The sequence below is a fragment of the Anser brachyrhynchus genome (genome assembly GCF_964034855.1).
Source record: "Anser brachyrhynchus genome assembly, chromosome: 22".
Lineage (NCBI taxonomy): Eukaryota > Metazoa > Chordata > Aves > Anseriformes > Anatidae > Anser > Anser brachyrhynchus.
In genome coordinates this window covers 5,589,038-5,610,046 of record NC_137715.1, presented here as the reverse complement: position 1 = coordinate 5,610,046, position 21,009 = coordinate 5,589,038, and the positions used below count along the sequence as shown (strand labels likewise).

The 21,009-nt window shown below is 58.2% G+C and overlaps 1 protein-coding gene across 2 annotated transcripts; it reads left to right on the top strand.

Annotated features, from left to right (window-relative positions):
* Positions 1–244: 244 nt before the first annotated feature.
* On the top strand, positions 245–19,380 carry ITGB3 (integrin subunit beta 3). 2 transcript variants are annotated; one of them, XM_080564869.1, is made up of 15 exons: positions 245–656; positions 4,161–4,246; positions 7,999–8,191; positions 10,143–10,395; positions 10,823–10,985; positions 11,563–11,724; positions 11,873–11,968; positions 12,181–12,270; positions 12,762–12,896; positions 13,356–13,785; positions 15,885–16,107; positions 16,276–16,376; positions 16,501–16,620; positions 17,250–17,416; positions 18,145–19,380. In XM_080564869.1, exons 1-15 carry the CDS (start codon positions 599–601, stop codon positions 18,211–18,213), a joined length of 2,346 nt encoding a protein of 781 aa, XP_080420995.1. In that variant the 5' UTR covers positions 245–598; the 3' UTR covers positions 18,214–19,380. The 2 variants fall into 2 exon arrangements, with proteins under 2 accessions (XP_080420995.1, XP_080420996.1); XM_080564870.1 differs by lacking the exon at positions 245–656 and adding an exon at positions 3,529–3,927.
* The last annotated feature ends 1,629 nt before the right edge of the window (positions 19,381–21,009 follow it).

Sequence of the window (21,009 nt, the reverse complement as noted above, 5' to 3'; positions counted from 1 at the left end):
CTGCTGGTCCTGCTGGGTCCAAGTCTTTGCTCCTTGTGGGTCTCCCCCGCTGTTCCAGCAGGGATGTCCCCACCTGCAGTGCCCTGGGGAGGGTCCCTGAGAGCCCCCACTTTCATTTCACTATGCATTTGCTCTATTTCCCCTTAAATCCTTGAGCTCTGAGGCAGCTCAGCCTCGGCAGGTTTAAAAGCCAGGCTGCCTTTCATGCAAGAGTTAATAAAACGAGGGTGTGAGCAGGATTTTGCAAGGAATTAAACCCCGGCAAAAGAGCCTATGGGAAAGAGCCTGTTCGTGTGGGTCTCCGGTGCCCTGTACTTTATTCCCGGGTTCATCGGGTCCTTGGGTGAGCTGCGAAAGGGAAAAAGGGTGAGGAGCTCCGGGCAGGATGGGGGGGGCCACTCCCTGACTCAAATTTGAGTGACGAGCCAGCGCAGTTTCCTCTGGCCGGCCCCGCTCCGCATGTGTGTCACACACCCAGGCTCATGATTCATCTTCTGGACGGCTCATAACCCGGAGGTTTTGCCCCTGAGCCGCTCTCCATCGCTCACGGCGGGGCTGGTCCCGACACCCCCCGGCACCCCGGAGCTCGGAGGAGAAGATGGGGAAGCTCCGCGTCGCCCTCGGCATCCTCGTGCTCTGCGCTGCTGGCAGCTGGGGTAGGTTCTTACAGCCCCTAAAGCCGTGATTGTCCTAGTATTGCACTTAGCGCTTAGGTTGCCTGCTATTTCCCCAAATCCTCGAGCTTTCTGCATTCACAGTCCTGGAAATACGGCTGGAAGGGGAAGCTGGCAGAGCACTGCCTCGGTTCCCAAACACAAAGCATCGCTCGAGCTGGCTGTGCCGGGGCTTGGTCGGGGCCAAGAGGGTTTCTCCGAGATGCCACGGGGTCAAGGTGCTGCAGCCCCGTGCCTTATTCTCACCCCGGTAACTTTATCTCGACCACCTACCCACCGTTGGGCTGCGGTACTGGTTTGTAATGGGAGCACCGGGGTGGGACTTGGACTCTGTCCTCTGTAAACAGGCAGTAAGGGGAGTTTATGGGGCAGGCATCGCCATACCCATCTCATTTTAAGGGCATGGGGTGTGTTTAAGTCAGCATTAGTACCTTGTGTCATTTTTTTCTCCTATTATTTTGGTGCTTTTCTTTAAAAGCCCCGATTTCTGGCATCAGGTGAGTTCAGGACAAAAGCGGCTCACTTTTTTAAAAACTTTTCAGTGCCTTGTGGAAGAGCAGCCCAGCGAAGGGACTCTTCTCCCCAGGTGTGGTTTCCGGGGCTCAAAGCTAGCAGAAAACAAACCCTGCAGCCGCAAACCGGTGCAGTGCTTTTCAGCTGCTGATTTATAAATCAGTCCCATTGTTTTGGAGGCCTGACCCGAGGGGGTTTGGGGCAACATTGTTCTGGCTAAAGAATGCCAGATTTCTGTGCATTCCCACGACCAGCCTGAGCAGGAATGCAGAGTAACCCCTGAAAGAGTTTTGGGTTTGTAAGGTTGCTCTTTGGGGCTGCGTAGATGATTTCTCTGGTAATCAGCTCAGGGCATCCCCTCCCCAGGAAGATGCTGGTAGATAGGGAGGGGTTCAGAGAAAAGATGCAGCCCCAGGATGGCGTGGGCAGGACAGCAGACAAAAAAAAAGCCCAAATCCATATTGCTTAGACAAGCAGAAAGCTCAGAGAAGATGCAAAAATGGCTTGTATCTTTATCAAGTTTGTTAAAGTCTCCTTATGAAGTTTTCTGCGTGCGTGTATTAGCAGGGAAAAAAAAAAGACAAGACCCACCAAGGCATGCGGCTGGCTCACGCACTGCATGGAGGTGACTTGGAGTGCGGGCTGAGCACTGAGTAATTTTCCCCAGACCAGGGAAGGATGATGCTCAGTCACAGCCGTCTGGGGCATTTTGGGTTCAGCACGCGATGTGCATCACCTCCAGTGCCTGGTTGCAGCGCTGCCACCCCAAACGGGGCTCCCTGTGCCACCCAGGTTAGCTGCTGGTATTTCACGTGCTGGGATTTCTTCTTATTTCAAAGCCTCAGTCATTAGGATCAGATTGTTGAATGAGACCAGCTGGTTTTGTAGTAAAAAAAAATAAATGCAGCTTTTGTACTTTGGTTTATTAGTTTTTATGGCTGGAAAAAAAAAATACACAGATAAAATACACGGAGTTTATTAGTTTAGTCTGTGCTGGAATCCTGTTAACCAGCTCGCAGCCAGGCAGCATCCTGCGCACCGAGGGCCAGAACCAGAGCATCTGAGCTTCAGCATCCTCTGCTCTCCTCGTCCTGCGGTTTTGTGCCCACATCACCGCAGCGTCCCCCTCCCCGCCTGCCTCCAGCAAAGCCCCCAGCACCTCACCCTGCATCCAGCCGTGCAAACGGTGCTGGAGATGCCAAAAAAGAGGCATTTGCAGGGTGAGGGGGTGAGGCTGGCCACCACCAGCTGCGTGTTTGCATGGCGATAACAGCCCTGCCTTAATCACAGCTGGCACCCGGGGGATTTCAGCTCCTTCCCATGGGATGGAGAGCCCTGCTCCATCCAGCCGTGAGTTAAACACAGCCAAGAACAGCTCTGTGTGGTGCTACGGGATGGGGAAAGGTCCCACGTCCCCGGACACGCATCTTGGTCATGTGGCAGTGGGGCAGGACGGCCCCATTCATGGTCCTAAGTGCCAAGATCAGGCAGAAAATTGGCTCATCAGGGCTCCCCTGGGGCCTGCAGTTCTGGAAGCTGTTCCCGCCTTTGGGCACATGGCCCTGAGAGTTTAATCCCAAGTGCCTAGAGCTGCCAGGCTGGTGCCTGCCAAGCCATCGGCACGGGGCTGAGCCTCCTGCACCAGAGACCAACCTGTCGCTCTTTTAGGGCCATGCTGAATTTAAAGTCTCCCATCCTTTTATGCTGCAGCCAGGTATTTTGGTGTAGGGAGAGAGCTCTGGGAGTGGACGCAACCCCAAAGCTGAACAAGCACGAAATGCTGCATGCCCACATGCCTGAACCTTGTGGCATTTGCTGTGTCCCAGCATCGGTCCCATGCCCGGATCCGCCGGTGCCACCACCCCATACCGGTGCCCACCTCCACGAGCCCCGGCACGCTGCGTGCCAGCAGGCACAGCCACACCGAGCTGCAGCCGTGGCTCTGCCCAAGGACCCGATGCCACAGTTTCGCTGTTTCCTCTTTCTGTTCTGTGTTGCATTTCCTCCCGCTGCTGCAGCAAACACCTCTTTTTTTCCGCCTGCGGCTGCAAGAGGGGACCCCGGGCAGGGAAGGTGGGGACAGAGGAGCCCCCAATTGCTCCGTGCTGGCACCCCCAGTTCCCAGGGCTGCGGCTGGGGGACACAGAGCACCCCCAGGGACCGGTTGCCTGCAGATGCTGAAGCTCTGACAAGGTGCTGCAGGAGGGAGGAACAGCCCAGGGCAATGCCACCACAGCCATGTCCCAGCCGCTCACCGCAGCAGCCGTTGGGACCGCAGAGCTGCACGGTTCCTACCTCTGCCCTTCCTGCCCAGCAGACATTTCTGCTGCCCCGAAGCCCCTGAGGGTTTTTTGGGGGGCCCCTTGATAGGACACGCTGGCTGGTCTCTGACCAAGGCATGCACCTCCCAAAATCCTCACTGCCACTTCCACTGGTGGAGCCCCGGTTTCCCCCCCGGGGCATCATCACAGTTGGCTGCCAGCATGCTTTGGGACACGTGCCACTTCCCTCCCCTCCTCTCCCCATGTTTTAACCCAAGCTGAGACCAGCGGCTGATTCAACATCTGCAAAAAAAGGCACCGACCGCTCAGCCTGGGGGTGGGAAGAGGCACTGAGCTGGGGGCGCTCACCCCTTCCCCTCCCCGCTGCCCCAAAATGCCCACAGAGAGGCACGAGGGGCGATGTCCCCCAGGGCTGCAGGGACAGGGGACGCTTTAAGGAGCTGGCACCAGGCTGGCAGGTGGGAAATGTCAGCAGCGGCAGCAGGATGGAGCCCAGCTGGTGCCGGCCCGGGGGAGGCGGCTATAAAAGAGGCAGGGAGGCAGCAGCTGGGTTTGGGGGCTGCAAAAAGGGTTAGGGCAGAGTCTGGGCAGGATGGAGATGAGGCTCTGCCTGCTGGTGAGCTGGCTGAGCAGCCGGGGGGGCTGTTTGGTGGCCCCACAGGTGGTGACAGCTTTCTGTTCACTGTTCCAGGGGGTAACATCTGCACCACTCGAGGGGTGAACTCCTGCAAGCAGTGCCTGGCCGTGAGCCCCCTCTGCGCCTGGTGCTCTGCGAAGGTGAGTGCTGGGGGCCCAGCAGGGCTGGAGCACGGGAGGGGGCTTCGGGCTGTGGGGTGGGTGCTGTGTCTCTGGTCCCACCGTGTCGGAACACATTCCTCGGTGGCATCTGACAGCGACCGCAGCCCTGGCAGTGACCACAGCCATGTGCATCACGGCCCTTGGTCTGGATTCCTGCCTCGCTTTCAAAACCTGCCCCTTATCTGGGTGCCTCAGTGGGAAACGTGTCGAGCGGGCTTGGAAATGCAGAAGTTTACCCTGCAAGTTCCCTTTGTCTCTCAAAAGCTATACATTTGAAAACCTGGTTTCCTTTTGGTTTGCTTCTCAAAAACCTATTGTGAAGCTCAAATTCTAAAAAGAATCAAATTCCTGGAAGGGCTGGGAAGGGAAGGGGGTCTGGAGATAGGATGCAAATGCTGATTAGAAGCTAGGGTTTGGGGTTTGATTCATTGGAAAAGGGTGAGTGGGTGTGGGAAGGCAAGGTGACTGGGTTTGGTTACAGAGCTAAAGAGGATGTCAGCGCTGAGCTGCGGCTCTGAAATCCCCCTGTCTGGGTGGGTGAGATGCTGGAAGGTCTGCCACGATACCCTCCAAAAATGCTGCCCTTAGGGTTGGACCATCGGGAATGTAAGGGGGAAAGTTCCCAACGCTGATGGGATCTGGTGAGCTGCAGCCCCAGGGCAGGGAGAGATGGGGAGAGGTGATTAAAAACTCCAGGGCTTGGGTGAGCCGTTGCCTTAACAATGTGCTTCTGTGGCTTGCAAGGAGTTCCCCTTCCCTAGAAAACACTAAGAAAAGGCTTCTCTTGCCTTCTGCTACTGTGAAATCCTCCTCCACGAGTGGTGGCAGTGCCCGCAGGGATGGAGAAAAGACCTAGGAAAACTGATCCAGGCTGGGAGCACTGTCCGGCGGCGCTCTATGCCAGGCACCCGCTGTGTACCCCGACCACCTGCAGGTCCCATCAGCTCCCAGGGGATCTCGCAGCATCATCCCATGCAGGATGCATAAAGGTCTTGTGTGGATGAGCCCTGACTTATTTCCTGCAAGAAGCAGCCGAACTTTGCAGCGCGATAAGGACTTGACCATCCGTCCGCTCCTTCCCAGCCTGGGCTGGTGTCTTGACGCGGCAGGGGCTGCGAGCTTGGGTGTTTTTTTTCCCCAGATCAGCAAAAGTTTCCAAAAAAGGAAATATTTCCAGCACTGCTCAGGGCTGTGCTCATGGACAGACGTGACAAGCAGCAAGGGAGCCGTCCCACTGCCAGCAGCCAGCCGCCGGAGAGCCGCGCTGCGCAAACTACTCAGCAACTCTGCCTCCAACATCTGGGCCACATTGTCTTAATTTAGCAAATGAGTTTTTTTTTCTGTGGGTTTGTTTAATATCCCCGGGGCGGGGGAGGTCTCTGATCTTACCCCCCTCCTTCGTTAAAGGGACAGGGCTGCCCTTATCTGTGCTCCTTTCCCACCCGTGCTGGCTCCCAGAGGAGTCTGGGGTTATCAGTTGCTGCTGCTCCTTCCTGGCTTTGAGCAAGAAAGAAATTTTATTGCTCTTTCTTGTGACCACTGACTCCACTGAGCACTGAAGCAGAGGAGAGTTGAGTTATCTTTATTTTTCAGAAACCCTGACCACCGTTACCAGCTAATAGATGTGCCTGTCCACTTGTTTTTCCTTTTGGGAAAAGCCAGCTGAGACGTGGCTCTAAAATCACCCTGAGGAGCATCATGGCAGAGTTTTTCAGGGTCTCACCCACCCCAGATGTCACCTACTCCACTTCCCAGAGAGGAAAGTAGAGGCAAGGCTGGACCAGGGTTTAGTTTAGAGAAGCTCTGTAGGGTTTTAGCTTAATGTGCAGAGGCATCTGTGCCTTGGGTCCTCCCGTGAGCTCTCCTGCAGAGAAGATGTTGCTGTGTGTGGTTGCCTGTGAGATGAAAATGGAGATGCCCTGGGGATCCCGCAGCCTCCCAGCCACAGCAGTGATGGAGATGTGGGATGGAGCTGGCTCTGACAGCACCCTGCCCAATCCTTACCCCTGTCCCAAAGATCCTGAGCAGATACCTCCTGTAGCAGGCTCACAGAACTGCAGAGAATGAGAGAACCTGAGAGGTTGGAGGGCACCTCTGGAGGCCAGATGGGCCAGCCCCTGTGAGGGCAGGACCACCTGGTGTGGGCTGCCAGGAGGGGAGATGGGGCTGGGGAGCATCTTCCAGGGCTGCAGGAGGGCTCGTGGCAGAGGAGGTGGGACCACGTGCCCCCACCAGCGAGCCTGGGCTGCTTCTGAGTCGGTTTTACAAGTCCTGAGTCAATCGTGTTGAGGCTTTCAAGGAAAGGGGAAGGATGTGGCCCAGAGGTGAAATAGCTTCTCCGTGGGAATCTCTCAGTAGAAATGATGCTGCTGATTGTGCAAGGAGCTGCGTGTCCTTTGGGAGCCCACCAGCACCTCAGGGTATCGCCCAGGAGCCCGGTCTCAGGGTTGAAAACCTTTCTGCCCGGCCCTGCCTCTCACCCTCATCCTTCCAGTGCTTTCTCTGCCAAGGACAGGAACGGGTGTGTAATTACTGATGGGCTTGGGAATGATCCAGGCACCTCGCCCAGCTATGGGGGGCCGCAGGGGGAGGTTCAGTGGCCTCAAGAGCTTGGTGATCTGCGGTGGGGAGCCCCACGGGATGAGGTAGCAAGCTGGGTGGGTGCACGGAGCTCGTGTAGACGTAAAACATGTCCTCTTCCCCAGCAGCGTGCTGCCTGGGCAGGAGTGGGAGGCCACAGGGGAGGAACACGCCTGCTGATGTATTTTCTGGCTGTTGCTTGGACTGAGGGAGGAGAAAAATGCAGATAAAGGCCACTGCTGCCGGAGGGGGCCTCCTGATGCTGTTTGCACTTTTCCACTTGTTTGCTTAAAACACACAAATTAGCTCCTGGGTTCAACCCGCCTGGACCTGGGGGAGCTGATAGCCTGGGCAGGAGCATCGGTGGTGCGGGGAGGGCGAGGATCTCAATTCTCCCCTCCCGGGGGCTTTGAATGGAGAAAGATTTGGGCTGGGGAGGGAGCAGGAGGGAGGAACCCCACGGAGGGGGGGCAGCGGCTGTCCTGCCGGGAACATGCAGCAGCAGATCCCAGCAGCGTTGGGCCAGGAGAGGAATTCTTCCCATATTTGTCCTGATAGGAAACTCCCCCCCCAGGAGTGCCGGGAGCCCCTCTGAACGTGCCAAGATAAGGGCAGGCAGCCGGGAACTTTCTAGGAAATCAGGGAGGGGGCCGGAGCCCCCACCGTGACTTCACACTTCTGGCTTCCTGCTTCTGACGGATTCTCGATGGCCTCTCCCGCAGCCCGGTCGCCTTTTTGCTCTTTCTTTTCCTTTTTTGGTTCCCCTTCCCCAGCTGGGCTCCAGCTGGCAGGATGCTGGGAGCTGCAGATAAGCTCGAGTGGCTCTCGGAGAGGAGCCGTGCACTGGGCTCGCCTGCTGCTCCTGGAGGGATTTCTAAGGGTGTATGTCCAGAAAACTGGGGAAAAGGTGGCTCTATTGCCAAAGCTTAGAAAAACAAACAAAAAAATCTCATATTCTGCCCATTGCTCACAGCCTGCCAAGCTTGTGTCCTACTTCACTCTCTTCTGGCACTCAGCCACCCCATGTAGAGGGGCTTTCCTTTTAGCTGTGCCAAGAAACAAACTTGTGGCTCCGGCTCCTGGATGTCAGAAGGGGTTTGGGCTTGGGCAAGCCATCCATCATCACTCCTGACTCTGTCCCTGTCCCACAGACCATGGCACAGTCGTCCCCACGCTGCGACCTGCGTGCCAACCTCCTGCAGAATGGCTGCAGGCAGGACTTAATCGAGTTCCCCACCAGCAGCATCACCGTCCTGGAGGACCGACCGCTCAGTGACAAGGGCTCAGGGGGCTCCACCACCACCCAGATGAGACCCCAGAGAATAGAGCTGAAGTTGCGGCCGGGTAAGAGTCTGCAAAATGCTGTGGGAAAAGGAGATGTGGTGGGGACAGCTTGGAGAGCTCGAGTGATGGATGAGCCATCACCTTTTGGCCAAGGTTGTCCTAGACCCACTGGGGACAAGGCAGGGTGGGGGCTACACCAACCCCACCAGCAGCGTCCCCAGTCAGGCTGTCTGCAGGCTGATTTCTGCTGTTTGGTCTCCTGGCTCAGTCCTGCAGGATGGGATGCGATTTCAACATCTGTGGGATTATTTTATGAAGCTACTTAAACCTTAACCGCTGCTGCCTCAGTGCCACAAGGCTGACCCTTAGCTTTCCCAAGGCTTATATTAAGGGGCTTTGCTAATATATATTTATTCACATTGTACTTCCCCTGTTTGATTTCCCCTTTTGGTGTCACTCACCTGAGGTCACAAAAAGGGGTTGGGGAAACTGGAGCAAAACGGTGACATTGCCATGTCCGCAATTTCTCCAGACACAGCCCAGCCCTGCCCTTGTTATTGTCAATCTGCTCACAGATGTTTCAACAGGAACAAATTTCGGTTGCTTGTGTTCATTCTGGCCTCAGGGACAGATGTCGGAGGCTGGTAGCACATCCCTAGGCTGAGCAAAGAGCAGTTCTGATGTGAGTGACAGCGGTCAGACGTGTCCCCTTCCCCATGATAAGGGGACGTGTAGCTGCGGGGTGGCTATTGCTGTCTTTAAGTCCAAAAGCACTCATCAAGAGACAGGTACGTGTGCTGCTCCAGAGAAGATCAGTGGAGGCATGTGGTGCTCTTAGGACTTTGGAAGCAGTAGAAGAAAGCCCTGGCTTGATGTCACCTCTGCTGGAACAAGAGGGCTTAGCAAGAGTTGCCTTCCCCAGCTCGTGAGGGAAGGCCAAATGCTGAAGGATGTAACCAAGGCATGTCCCACAAGCTCCAAGTTCTCGTGGTGTAGCTCAACAAGGAGGAAGAGATGTCCTCATGTCCCACCAGCTCTGAGTCCTTGTGGTTGAGCTCAATGAGGAGGAACAGATGCCCTCTGAGGAAAAAGCTGGGACTCCTGACTGCACACTGCTACCTGGCCATGCAGACAGTGGGGCATGGAGCTCTTCGGGCTCTCCTGGATTTGGAAGATACTTTATCCATCCTGAAAATCTAAATCGCAGATGTACAGGTTTAGAAGGAAATAGGAAAACAGTGATTAAATAAAAGTTGATTAAAGCTTTTTTCTTGATGTTTGAGGTGTTCTGGGAAGGCTGCAGCTGTGCCCGAGTTATATATCAAAGAAGTAGTTTCAAAGAACAGGAAGAAAGAACCTTTGTCCCTTCTAGAAAGTTGAAAGAAAAGGTCAACCCTAAGTGTTTTCAGCATTAATTTTTTTCAAAGTGCGAAAGTCATTAAAACTGGCCTATTCCCCAGAAGGTTCTAAGGAGGTTTTTGTTTCAATGGAAAACATTTCATCAAAATTTCCCAGCAGGGGCTGGGAGGAGCCAAGAAGAGCAGGAAGGAACAGGGATGGGGAGGCCCAAGGAGATGTTTGGAGGCCTCAGGAGTTCAGAAGCAGCCTGAAGCAGCTGTGCAGTCCCCTGGCTGGTCCCACAAGACCTGCTGCCCATGTGTACAGAGTTTTACTCGCTCCATCCATCATGTGTTGGCCACGCTGTCAGCATAGGACAACTCTGAGCAGGAGTTCATGTCCTAGTAATGAGATGCTTGGAGAACAGGAGCTGTGGGACATTTGCCATCCTCAAGGGGTGCACAGCATACTTCACATGCAGGCACCTTGCTCTTAGTGGTTTGCTCCTTGGTGTGTCTGGCTGTGATATTCTCCTCCCAGCAGCTTTAGGCCATCTCCTTGGGTTCCTGTTGACCTTGTTGGGTCCCACTGACTTTCTCCCCAGTCCTGCGATGAGCCCCCTTCGTTTCTCCCAGGGGATGATCTCTCACTCCTCTGCCCTGCCATATTACAGATGACTCCCAGATCTTCCAAGTCCAAGTGCGTCAAGTGGAAGACTATCCTGTGGACATCTACTACCTGATGGACCTGTCCAACTCCATGAAGGATGATCTGAGGAACATCCAGAACCTGGGCACCACGCTGGCCAGTGAGATGCGCAAGCTCACCAGCAATCTGCGCATCGGTTTTGGGGCCTTTGTGGACAAGCCCATTTCCCCCTACATGTATATCTCTCCTCCAGAAGCCATCACAAACCCTTGCTATGAGTAAGTCCCAGGCTGAAGGAGGTCTGTAAGGGTTGGAAGCTAACGGGACATCACCAGACTGTGGCTGGAAATCCTTGGAAATGGATTTCAGCAAGGATTTGAGTGTCTGATTTGGGGCAGGGTTTAAGCTGTGCTACACTGCATGTCCTGTTGGTATGGGGAGGAGGAGCATGTCTAAGCTTTGAAAAGCTCTTATGGGAAGAAACAATATTCCACCATTTTTGTTCAGGGTCTAAAAATCCCAGCATCACTATAATGTGATTGCTTTTTAAAAGATCCTTCACCAGCCTCATGCTCGGGGCTCTCGGGGTGGTTGGGTCTTTCCAGCATGCCCAGAAGAATACCAGAGGGTGTGAAATGGCTGCAGGGTGAGGACGGGAGCTGGGACACCCAGGAGACTCGTGCCCTGACCACTCTCTTCCCGCAGGACTGGGGAGACGTGCTTACCCATGTTTGGCTACAAGCACGTCCTGTCACTCACGGACGAGGTGATGCGCTTCAACGAGGAGGTGCGCAAGCAGAGCGTCTCACGGAACCGCGATGCGCCTGAGGGCGGCTTTGATGCCATCATCCAGGCCACCGTGTGCGATGTAAGGGGCAAGAAGGCCGGGCTGGGGCTGGGAAAGGGTCACCAGGCCGGGCCTGGTGGGTTGGCAGAGAGCACCCCCCCCACCAGGACAGGCCCTGTGGCCTCCTGCAGTGGCGCTGCAGCAGGGCTGAGATCTGGGCAGGGCGCACGTTCAACAAGGGCATTTCTGGGCTTCAGCCAAGGAGAGGGAAGAGCAGGGCCCTTACACGGTCCTGGGAGGAGAGAGGAGCAGAGCAGACGCTTTGGGGACGGATGTGGTGATCCCATGTCAGTCCAGAAGGGACACCTTTTCCTCTGCCAGAACCTTGATTTTGCTGGAGGTGGGAGGGTTCGTGTCCCTCAGTCATTAGTCACCTTGATTAACACTCTAGCAAATTAGAGCCTGTCTTTCACCTTCCCAAGCAGTCCATGCTCACCTGCTAGGCTCCCCAGCACTTCTCTGGGAGAGGGGCTGCCCGTAATTCCCCCGGTAGTGACAGACTGGTCCCTATGGCCAACCCATGGTGGCAGCACGGTGCTAGTATAGGGCTGCCCTTGGTGCACGCTGCCACCCCACTGGGAGCTGCCTTTGGCCACAGGAGAAGATCGGCTGGAGGAACGACGCTTCCCACCTGCTCGTCTTCACCACGGATGCCAAGACCCACATTGCCCTGGACGGGAGGCTGGCCGGCATCGTGCAGCCCAACGACGCCCAGTGCCACATCGACAAGGACAACTTCTACTCAGCCTCCACCACGCTGGTAAATCCAAGCCCGTGTGTGGGGTCAGGGAGCCCACAGCTCCTGCTGGGGATGGGAAAGGTGGCCCGGCTGTTCTTGGAGGGCATGGTGTGGGTACCAGGGTGGTTGGGACTATGTGATTCAGGGTACAGCCTTTCCCCTTCCCCAGGACTATCCCTCTCTGGGCCTGATGACTGAGAAACTCTCGCAGAAGAACATCAACTTGATCTTCGCTGTGACGGACACAGTTGTTGGACTCTACCAGGTAATGGCTGCCGTGCGAAGCCACCTTCATGGGGGGCTGTGGGGTCCTGAGGGCACCCTTTGTGGGTGTCCATGGGTGGCTGGATGGAGCCTGGTGGCACCCATCCTCACAAGGCTGCTCAGGAAGCTCCCGTGTGCCTGGGAATGGCCTGACCCAGCTGTGGTGCCTTCACCTGTCACGAGCAGACCATGTTTACGGTGGTATTTCCCCAGAACTACAGTGAGCTGATCCCAGGAACCACTGTGGGCACCTTGTCGGGAGACTCCAGCAATGTCCTGCAGCTCATAGTGGACTCCTATGGGGTGAGTGTGCAAGGCCACCACATCCTGTCCCCACGGGCAGCTCAGAGGGAGCAGCAAAGTGCAGGAGGGCTTTCTCCTCATCTTGGAAGAGCAGTCACCCTCACAGCACACAGACCTCACCCAGGGTTGCCCAAAGGAGAGCTGTGCACTGTGACGGCCCCACAGCAGCACTCTCCCTCCCCAAATAACCACCACAAGCAGCCCACGTGCACTTGGCAGCTCCCCCAGCCTCCAGCAGCCTCCCTGGACCAGCTGTGAGCATCTGCCTCCACCCACACGTGCGGGGACCCCGGGGATGGGAGCTCAGCTCAGTCCTTTCCCATCCTCAAAGGTGTTCCCTGTGGGGAATGACGTGGCCAAGCTCTAGAAAGCCTCGAGGCGCTTGGCTGCTTTCCCGTGTGTGTGGGAGCATCGCTGGGGTGTGGTGGCTGCTCGGGGTGGACCCCTGTGCAACCTGGCTGGATTTTTCCATCTTTCTTCTCCTTCCCCAGAAAATCCGCTCCAAGGTGGAGCTGGAGGTGCGTGACCTCCCCGAAGAGCTGTCCCTGTCCTTCAATGCCACCTGCCTCAACAACGAGGTCATCCCTGGGCTCAAGTCCTGCATGGGGCTCAAGATCGGGGACACGGTGAGGCTCCTGTCCGTGGGCTCAGCTTTTCTCCCCTCTACGTAGCAGTGTTGCCAGCTCATCCAATGGTCTGCACCAGCACTGCCTGCCTCCCCCCAGCTCCTGGGGGACACAGGCTCTTACAGGGACATTGTGATGTGGATGGTGGAGAGAGGGGGCTGGCTGGGTGGGTGCAAGGCGAAAAATGCTTCCTTGAGTCTGCTGGATGCAGAGTCTGTGGTCCACCAGCCGCAGTGCGTGGGCTTTTGGGCTGATTTTGCCTGGATACTGTGGTGGGCAGGTGCACTGTCCCGTGCTAGGACAGCTTGGGAAAGCCCTAAGAGACTTTGTCGGTCCCAATTTTGGGCTGCCTAAGCTTGGGCATGGAGCAGGTGCTGAGGCCAGGCTGGAACAGGTACCCCAAGGCTGCAGGGGGGTGCCAGCACCCAGATGCACCCTTCTGCCCCCCCCACCCCCTAGGTGAGCTTCAGCATCGAGGCCAAGGTGCGAGGGTGCCCCCAAGAGCGCCAGAAATCCTTCACCATCAAACCCGTGGGCTTCAAGGACAGCCTGGTGGTGGTGGTGAACTTCGACTGCAGCTGCTCCTGCGAGAGCCAGGCTGAGACCAACAGCTCCTTCTGCAGCGGAGGCAACGGCAGCCTCGAGTGCGGCGTCTGCCGCTGCAACCCCGGGCGCCTGGGCTCGCTCTGTGAGTGCTCGGAGGAGGAGTACAACCCCTCGCAGCAGGACAACTGCAGCCCCCGGCCGGGCCAGCCCCACTGCAGCCAGCGCGGCGAGTGCATCTGCGGGCAGTGCGTCTGCCACAGCAGCGATTTCGGCAAGGTGACGGGCAAGTACTGCGAGTGCGACGACTTCTCCTGCGTCCGCTTCAAGGGCCAGATGTGCTCGGGTGAGTGGTGTGCCCGGGGGTGGTGGTTGCATGGGGTAAAGCGTCTCGGGGTATGCTAGAGAGGTATTTTTGCTGCCCAGCATCGTGGTTGAGGGAGATGCTAGCCATCTGGGGGCTCGTTGCATGCATTGTGTCATGCTTAGCCATGGATTAGTTCTGGGTGTGATGCAATGACTCTCTCTTTGGCAGCCTGTGCCCAAAAGCCTTGGCAGGGGATGGACTCAGAGGGTTAAAGGCAGACCTTGATCCTTCCTTAGGCTTGGGAGCCCTGCTGAGGTGGCTGGGGGGCTCCGAGGGAAGTGGCTCTGGGGTGCACAGGGCAGGAGCTGGCCAGGTTCCGCTTGACTCCCACCAGCCCAGCTGCATCAGAGGAATTGCTCCACAGGAGGAAACCCCAGGGTGGGGGGAGAGGGGTGGGGAGAGGCACTGGGATTTCCGAGGAGAGGATGCGCTAATTTTATCCTCCACCCTGTTCTTGAAGACTCCCTTTTGGCAAAAAGCGGTGGGGAAGAAAATCCTCCCCCCTTGCTGGTCTTACAGCGAATATTCATCTCCTGAATATTCACCTCCTCCCTGTGCTGCCAGGCTCCCAGTCCTGGCTGCTGCATTTCTCAATTTGGGGAATCTCACTTCTCCCATGCCAGGGACCAGGGAGCCCCTCTCTGTAATAAAATAAAATCCTAGCAGCAGTCATGTCATGAGCCCCTTCCTCATCCAGAAGCCCCATCTCCAGTAAGCCCTGGAGGTCTGAGCGTGCCAGAGGAGCAAACCCCAATGCTCTTCCCCATCTCCTGGCTTCCCAGGAGATACGAGAGGGGTGGCAGCACACAGAGCCCCCAGCTGCCTCCACACCACTGGGGTTGATCATTCACCTTAACATCAGACGGGGGGGAGCTGGGATTTTTCCCCCCCAGGCAGTGAATTCCCGCGGGAGCCGGGTGCTCGTCCTTGATGCTGCCACCCAAACTGCTCCCGTGGCACTGCCTGTTTGCACAGCATCCCCCGTGTCAGGCAGAGTGAGGGCAAAGGTGCTGGTGGCACGCTGCCCCCGAGCCAGGCGGGCTGTTAATTAACCCCATCCGTTGGTTCCCAGCTCCGTGCCCGAGTCCTTTGCCCAGCGGGGCCAGCCCTGGCTGTGTGCCCAAGGCTGAGGAGGAAATGAGACGGGGAAAGGTTTGCCAAGCCCTTCCCGGGGGGCCACCACCCACGAAAGCCAGACTTGGCAGAAGCCCTGCCCTGTCTCTTTGCCAGTGCCCCGTCTGACCCCGCTGGCATCCGTCACGTCCCGTTTAGCCACGCTCCCCCAGCCTCCCCCTCTATTTCCATACCTCGTCGTGCGGCGCTGTTTTCCTGTGACTCAGCGCCAGTTCCTCATTAACAGGGTTACACATTTATTTCTCACACGGGTGCCCCCGAGGCCATGGGGGCAGGGGGGACGCGGTGCCCCAGCGCTCCCCAGCCGGGAGCCGAGCTCCCACGTGCTCGGTGTTTGGGACGGGTCGGCGCGTGCCGGCACCGCGGCGTTTCCGCTGCTCGCTCTGTCTGGTGGCTGAGTCAAAAACCCAACCGTGATCCAAATAGCTGCGGGCTCTGGCAGGATCTGAGCATGTCGGGCTGTCTGACCAAGCCAGGGGAGTGCGTGGAGTTGGCTGGGCTCTTCCCAGCAGCCAGCTTTCCCGTGTGTGGCGCTGGGCTGGAAATGACAGCAGAGGTTGGCCAGATGGCCTAACCAGATCCGAAACTAAAGGCAAGAGCCAGAGCTTGGGCAGCTCAGAGGGAGCTGATTGAGCATCTCCGGCTGCTGCCAGAGCTGAGGCAGCTCAGCCTGAAATTTGGCTATTTTTTCCTTGTTTGCATGGGATAAGAGAAGCAGAGGAGGCAGGGAGGTGAAGGATGGGGCTTGCTGGGAGCAGCAGCGCCCCACCCCAAGGACAGCGTAACAAAAATATCCCGGGTGGCTGCTCCGCCTTGCCGTGCCATGCGGAGATGGAGCTGTGGCTCTGGGTGCACAAGCATCGCATGTGGGTGATCCCCAGAGGGGATCTGTGGGGATCCACGGGGGCACCCAAGGGTCCTGATGCCCTCCTGGACATCCCCAGGCCACGGGAAGTGCAGCTGCGGGGACTGCCTGTGCGACTCGGACTGGACCGGCGACTACTGCAACTGCACGACGCGCACGGACACCTGCATGTCCAGCAACGGGCTGGTGTGCAGCGGCCACGGCTCCTGCGTCTGCGGCAAGTGCGACTGCACCCAGCCCGGCTCCTACGGGGACACCTGCGAGAAGTGCCCCACGTGCCCGGATGCCTGCACCATCAAAAAGTGAGTCGGGGGGGGCAGAGCTCGGATGGTCCCCGTCAGGGTTGGTGCCCGCAGGTATGGTCACCGTCCCCAGATCCATTGGGTTGGGATCACGGGGAGAAAAAAGGGTGGGAGGGTGCCTCGGGGATGGTGCAGAGCAGTTCATGGCAGCTCCCTCCTCTTCCTCAGGGACTGCGTGGAGTGCAAGAAGTTCGAGCGGGGCGAGCTGGTGAAGCAGCAGTCCTGCAGCCGTCTGTGCCGCGATGAGATCGAGACAGTGCAGGAGCTGGGTAAGAGAGGAGATGGGGCGCACGGCACAGATTTCTGCCCTAAAACAAGGAAACCTGGGGCTGCGTACACCCTCCATGCACGTGTCCCCAGCACGAGGGCTCTGACAGCCTCTCAATCCTGCAGGGGACAGGGGCAAGGACGCTGTAAACTGCACCTACAAGGATGAGAACGACTGCGTGGTGCGCTTCCAGTACTTTGAGGACTCCAGCGGCAAGTCCATCCTCTACGTTATAGAGGAGCCAGGTAGGGCCCAGCTGGGGGTGCTGATTGTGCTGCTCCTGGGGGTCTGCACTAACCGTGGGGTTGGGACCCCCTTTGTATCTCCTGGCCAGGATCCAGGGGCTGGCACGGGTCACAGAGCTGCTTTGTTCCCTGCTCTGCGCACCTGGGCTGTGATTTCCTGCCTGTGTCTCACATTTCCCCACGCTGCTGGGTTGTTTCACCCCCCCTGCTGAGCTGCCAAGGAGGAGCTCGGTCTTCCCACCCCATTTCTGGCTCCAGGGGTCTCATTTTCTTGATACGCCATTAAGATCCAGCTCCTGTTGGCCACGCAGGAGCGATGCTGCCCCTGCACGGAGCAGCCCAGGGCCTCCAGCATCCTTGGGGACTGCTATCAAGCTGGGCAGGGGGCCATATGGCTGCAGAATCTTCAAAACCAGGGTCATTAAAAGAGCCATCAGCTCTAATTACAGCCACCCATCACCTCCCCAGTCCCTGCACAGGCAGCCCTGGGGGGCAGGACAGATGCTCAAAGGTGGAGGCTCTCTAACGGGGGAGGATAAAGCCCTCTGGAGAGCAGAGGAGCCCCCATACCTGTAGTGAGGCACCCCAGGGTGCCAAGCCCACCCAACCATGCTCTCCTAACCCCTCAGACTGCCCGAAGGGGCCGGACATCCTGGTGGTGCTGCTCTCGGTGACGGGCGCCATCCTGCTCATCGGCCTGGCCGCCCTGCTCATCTGGAAGCTGCTCATCACCATCCACGACCGCCGGGAGTTCGCCCGCTTCGAGGAGGAGAAGGCCAGGGCCAGGTGGGACACGGTAAGTGCCGTGATGGGCAGGAGACCCCGAATTCTGCCTCCACTGGGCTGAGTGGATCCAGATCCCAGTGTTCCCAGTACAAGAGCCCAGTCCCCATTTAGGACCCACGGGGCGCAGTCCTTATGGACTGGCTCATCCGTCCCATTGCTCTCTGAAGCACAGCGTGGGGTCGCAGCAGGATTTGGGATGGCACCACCGACCTGGGCACCCCTTCTCCCAGCCTGCTGAAGCCCCAGGGGCTGTGCACAGGCCAGAGCAGGTGTCCCAGGCTCTTTTCCCACCTCCAGAGTATCCTGAGCACTTCTCTCCAGCGTGATCCTCTTACTCACCACCCGCACAAGTGTTTCCACCCCGTGAGCTGGAGGAAGGTCCCTGCTGCCACGGGGTGCTGGAAGGGCTGAGGCACCCGGAGCACGAGGGGAGGGGCCAGGATGGCACCGGTGCCTGTCCCCCACCTCCTGCCTCCCGGAGTGAAGGGGTGGGTGAGCTGGGGCGGCTCTTTCTGGAGGCCTCTGTTCCTGTGCTCTCCTCCACAACAGCTTTTCCCTGCTCTCCCCTATGAAAACCTCACGGGGAGCTGTTAAAGTGCACATCACGTAGTAGATCCGAAGCCCTGAGCAGAGCCATGGATCCCCCACCCACTGGTGCCTCAGTTTCCCCAGTTGTAAAGTGGGGTGAGTGCTGATGCCGACCACGAAGCGGTGATGCTCTTCGACTTCTTTTCCCAGGGCAACAACCCGCTATACAAAGAGGCTACATCGACCTTCACCAACATCACGTACCGCGGGAACATGTAAGGATGCCGCATCCAGAGCAGCCTGTGGGATCAGCCGGAGATCGTGGGGTCTCCTGGAGTCCAGTTTACAGAAGAGTTTGTGTGCGTGTGTGTGTCCGTGTGTAATTTAACAACCCTGCGGCTGCCTCCGGCCCCGTTCTCCGTCACCCCACTGCACTGCAGGGACACGCTTCCACAGCAAACCTCTCGTCCTTACCTCGGTGGGCCGCCCCACAGGAGACGGTGGCCCCTCCATACACTGAACAGGGAGAAATGGGACTTCCTCTGCCTGGTGAACCTGTGAACTCTTTGGTGCTCCTTGGGCTAAGCGGACTTTGGCTAGAACCCAAGGCCAAGCTGTGCTCTGCCTGCTCGGGGATGCGCTTGTGAGCTGGCCATGTGAAGTCCCGGCAGCCAGCAGCCATCGTGTTGCTTTGTGGGTTGAGGACACCACTCAAAACCCGGCAGTTCACGCGTTTCTAGTGTTGCTGTGGTCCAGGACAGTGTAAAGCAGCCCCCAGGCTGCTTGTGGCCTTCCTCCTCCCCTCCACGTGCACCCGCTCTGCACCGCCGGCCACCTCCGTGTAGCGTCAGCTGTGCTGGTCCCAGCTGCAGCCCTGGGATGGAGCTGAGCTCCCCACATTCCCCACCACTGTCCCTATGTCCCAAAGCACGTGGACTGCATTGCCTGTATTCCGTGAGCCTAGCCCAGGCTCCCTGAGGAACAAACTCTCCCCTCCCTGTGCCTTTTGGGCTGGGTCATGGTACCACGCATGGTCTTCTGTGCGGCTCAGGGTCCAAATGAGCAGGCAGCCTTCAGGCCCCATCCTGCTGCCTGTGGCTGTGTATCGCCCACCCATGGTTTGTCTCCTGTGGAAAAAATATCCTAGGTGCAGAGTGGGGCCAGGTGCTCTGGGCGCTGCCCTATCCAGACCCTGGTAGCTCAGTTCCCATCAGTTCCACCAAAAAGCAGCACCCGCCTCCTGCCCTGTGCCCACCCCAAGTCCCTAGGGCTGGTCCTGCTGGGGGTTGTGTCCCCTGCTCCCTGCCTGGCCTGTCCCCAGCAGTGGACATCAGGGATGGTGCTGGGGGGCAGCTGGGGCTGAGCCACGGAGCGGGCATAGGGTGGGCAGAGATGTGCTCCACATGCGGGTGCTTCCCAGGGTACCAAATAAAAACCTCAAACCACGAATTGTGTCGGCATGACCTAGCCTGTCTGGGCCAGGAGGGGTGGATGGGTGGGGGAACCAGCCCAGGTGGGGCTGTGGGGTCTGCAGGGGATTTTCTCTGCTCTGTTACTGCTTTTTCCTGGAGTGGGTAACGCACCTGGGGGCACAGCATGGCCCTGGGCCTGCTGCAGGCTGGGCTTCTCTTGGCAGCCCCTTCTGTTCACTGCAAAGGAGCAAACCCCAGCAGCCCCCCTATTTCTGCAAGACTCCAAAAATCTTTCAGTGTGCACGAAAAGCCCCCGGAGGAGGGCAGCTGGGCTGAGACCACTGCAGGACCATCCTGGGGACGGCTGGGCTGGGGGCAAAGGTGCTAAACCTGGGAGCTGGGTGCTGCCTGAGCACCCAGCCTGGGCACCCGCTCAGCACCGCGTCACGCAGGGCTGCAGGGACACCTGGTGGGCACCTTCCAAAGCAGCATTTTGGGACCGCAGAAAGTGCTGGGAAAGCTCTTTGGAAGGGTGCAAGCCTGGCCTTGGAGCAAGGGTGCTGGGGCCAAGCCCTGTAGGGTCACCCCTAAGGGGTACGTGGGGGGATCCTGCTCCTGCTCTGGGCATGGCGCAGGGCCCAGCGAGCAGCTGGAGGGGTGGAGGTGCTGTTGTACTCGGAGCCTGGGTGTCATCCCCATCCTAGTGTCACCCTTAGGGATCCCATCGGTCCCCATCCTAGCACGGTGCTTATTGGCATGGGGGAGCTGAGCCAGGGAATGCCCCAGGCACTGTGACATCAGGCAGAACGGTGGCACCGGGCGACATCGGGCAGAGCGGTGACAACAGGCAGCGAGCCTGGGGACTGCCCCGCGCTGTCTGGGTGCACCCGAGGCCACCAGGGCGATCGTCCAGGGGGTGAGTCTGCTGCGGGGTGCCCAGAGAGGGGCAATGGGACGGGGGTCCGCACTGCAGACCCTTAACGCCCATTGCTCCGGGGTCACATCCTGTCCCTGCAGACACAGAGTCCGGGGTCACACCATCCCAGCTGTGTCCCTGCTGGGCGCGAGGACCTGGGAGTCAGCACGGCCCCGCAGGGCCCCGTTCCCACCAGGGCTGGCCAAGGAGAGGATGAAGCCCCATAAGCCACCGAAGTCCCGCAGCCCTGTGGCCTCTGAGCAGCATCAGCCACCGCAACGTGGCTCAGCAGAGAGCTGGGAAGCGTCTGCCCCCTCCTCGGCTGCGACTGCCCCCAGGGAGCTCTCCACGTCCAGTAGGACCTCCACGTCCAGCGGGACCTCCACGTCCAGCAGAGCCTCCACGTCCAGCAGAGCCTCCACGTAAGTGAGGGGTTGCCTCCTCTTTGGCTGGACGAAGCTTGTCCCCATTCGTGTTTTAGGGCTCCGTTATGTTCCCTGCTTGCCCTCGAGGTAGAAATACAGCCAGGTAGGGTGCAGGGGGTGACAGGACGGTGCTCGCCTTGCAGGGGGTATGCCCCACGCTGCACGATCCTGACGGCCGAGGTGTACCCGCCCCGGCAGGCGGTGTGCAGGACGGACGTGTCGAAGCTGGACAAAGCAATACAGGTGAGGGTGGGCAGCGTGGCCCCACACGCATCCTGCTGGGAGCACACCCGGCCCCTCAAAACCGTGTACCCATCACCCA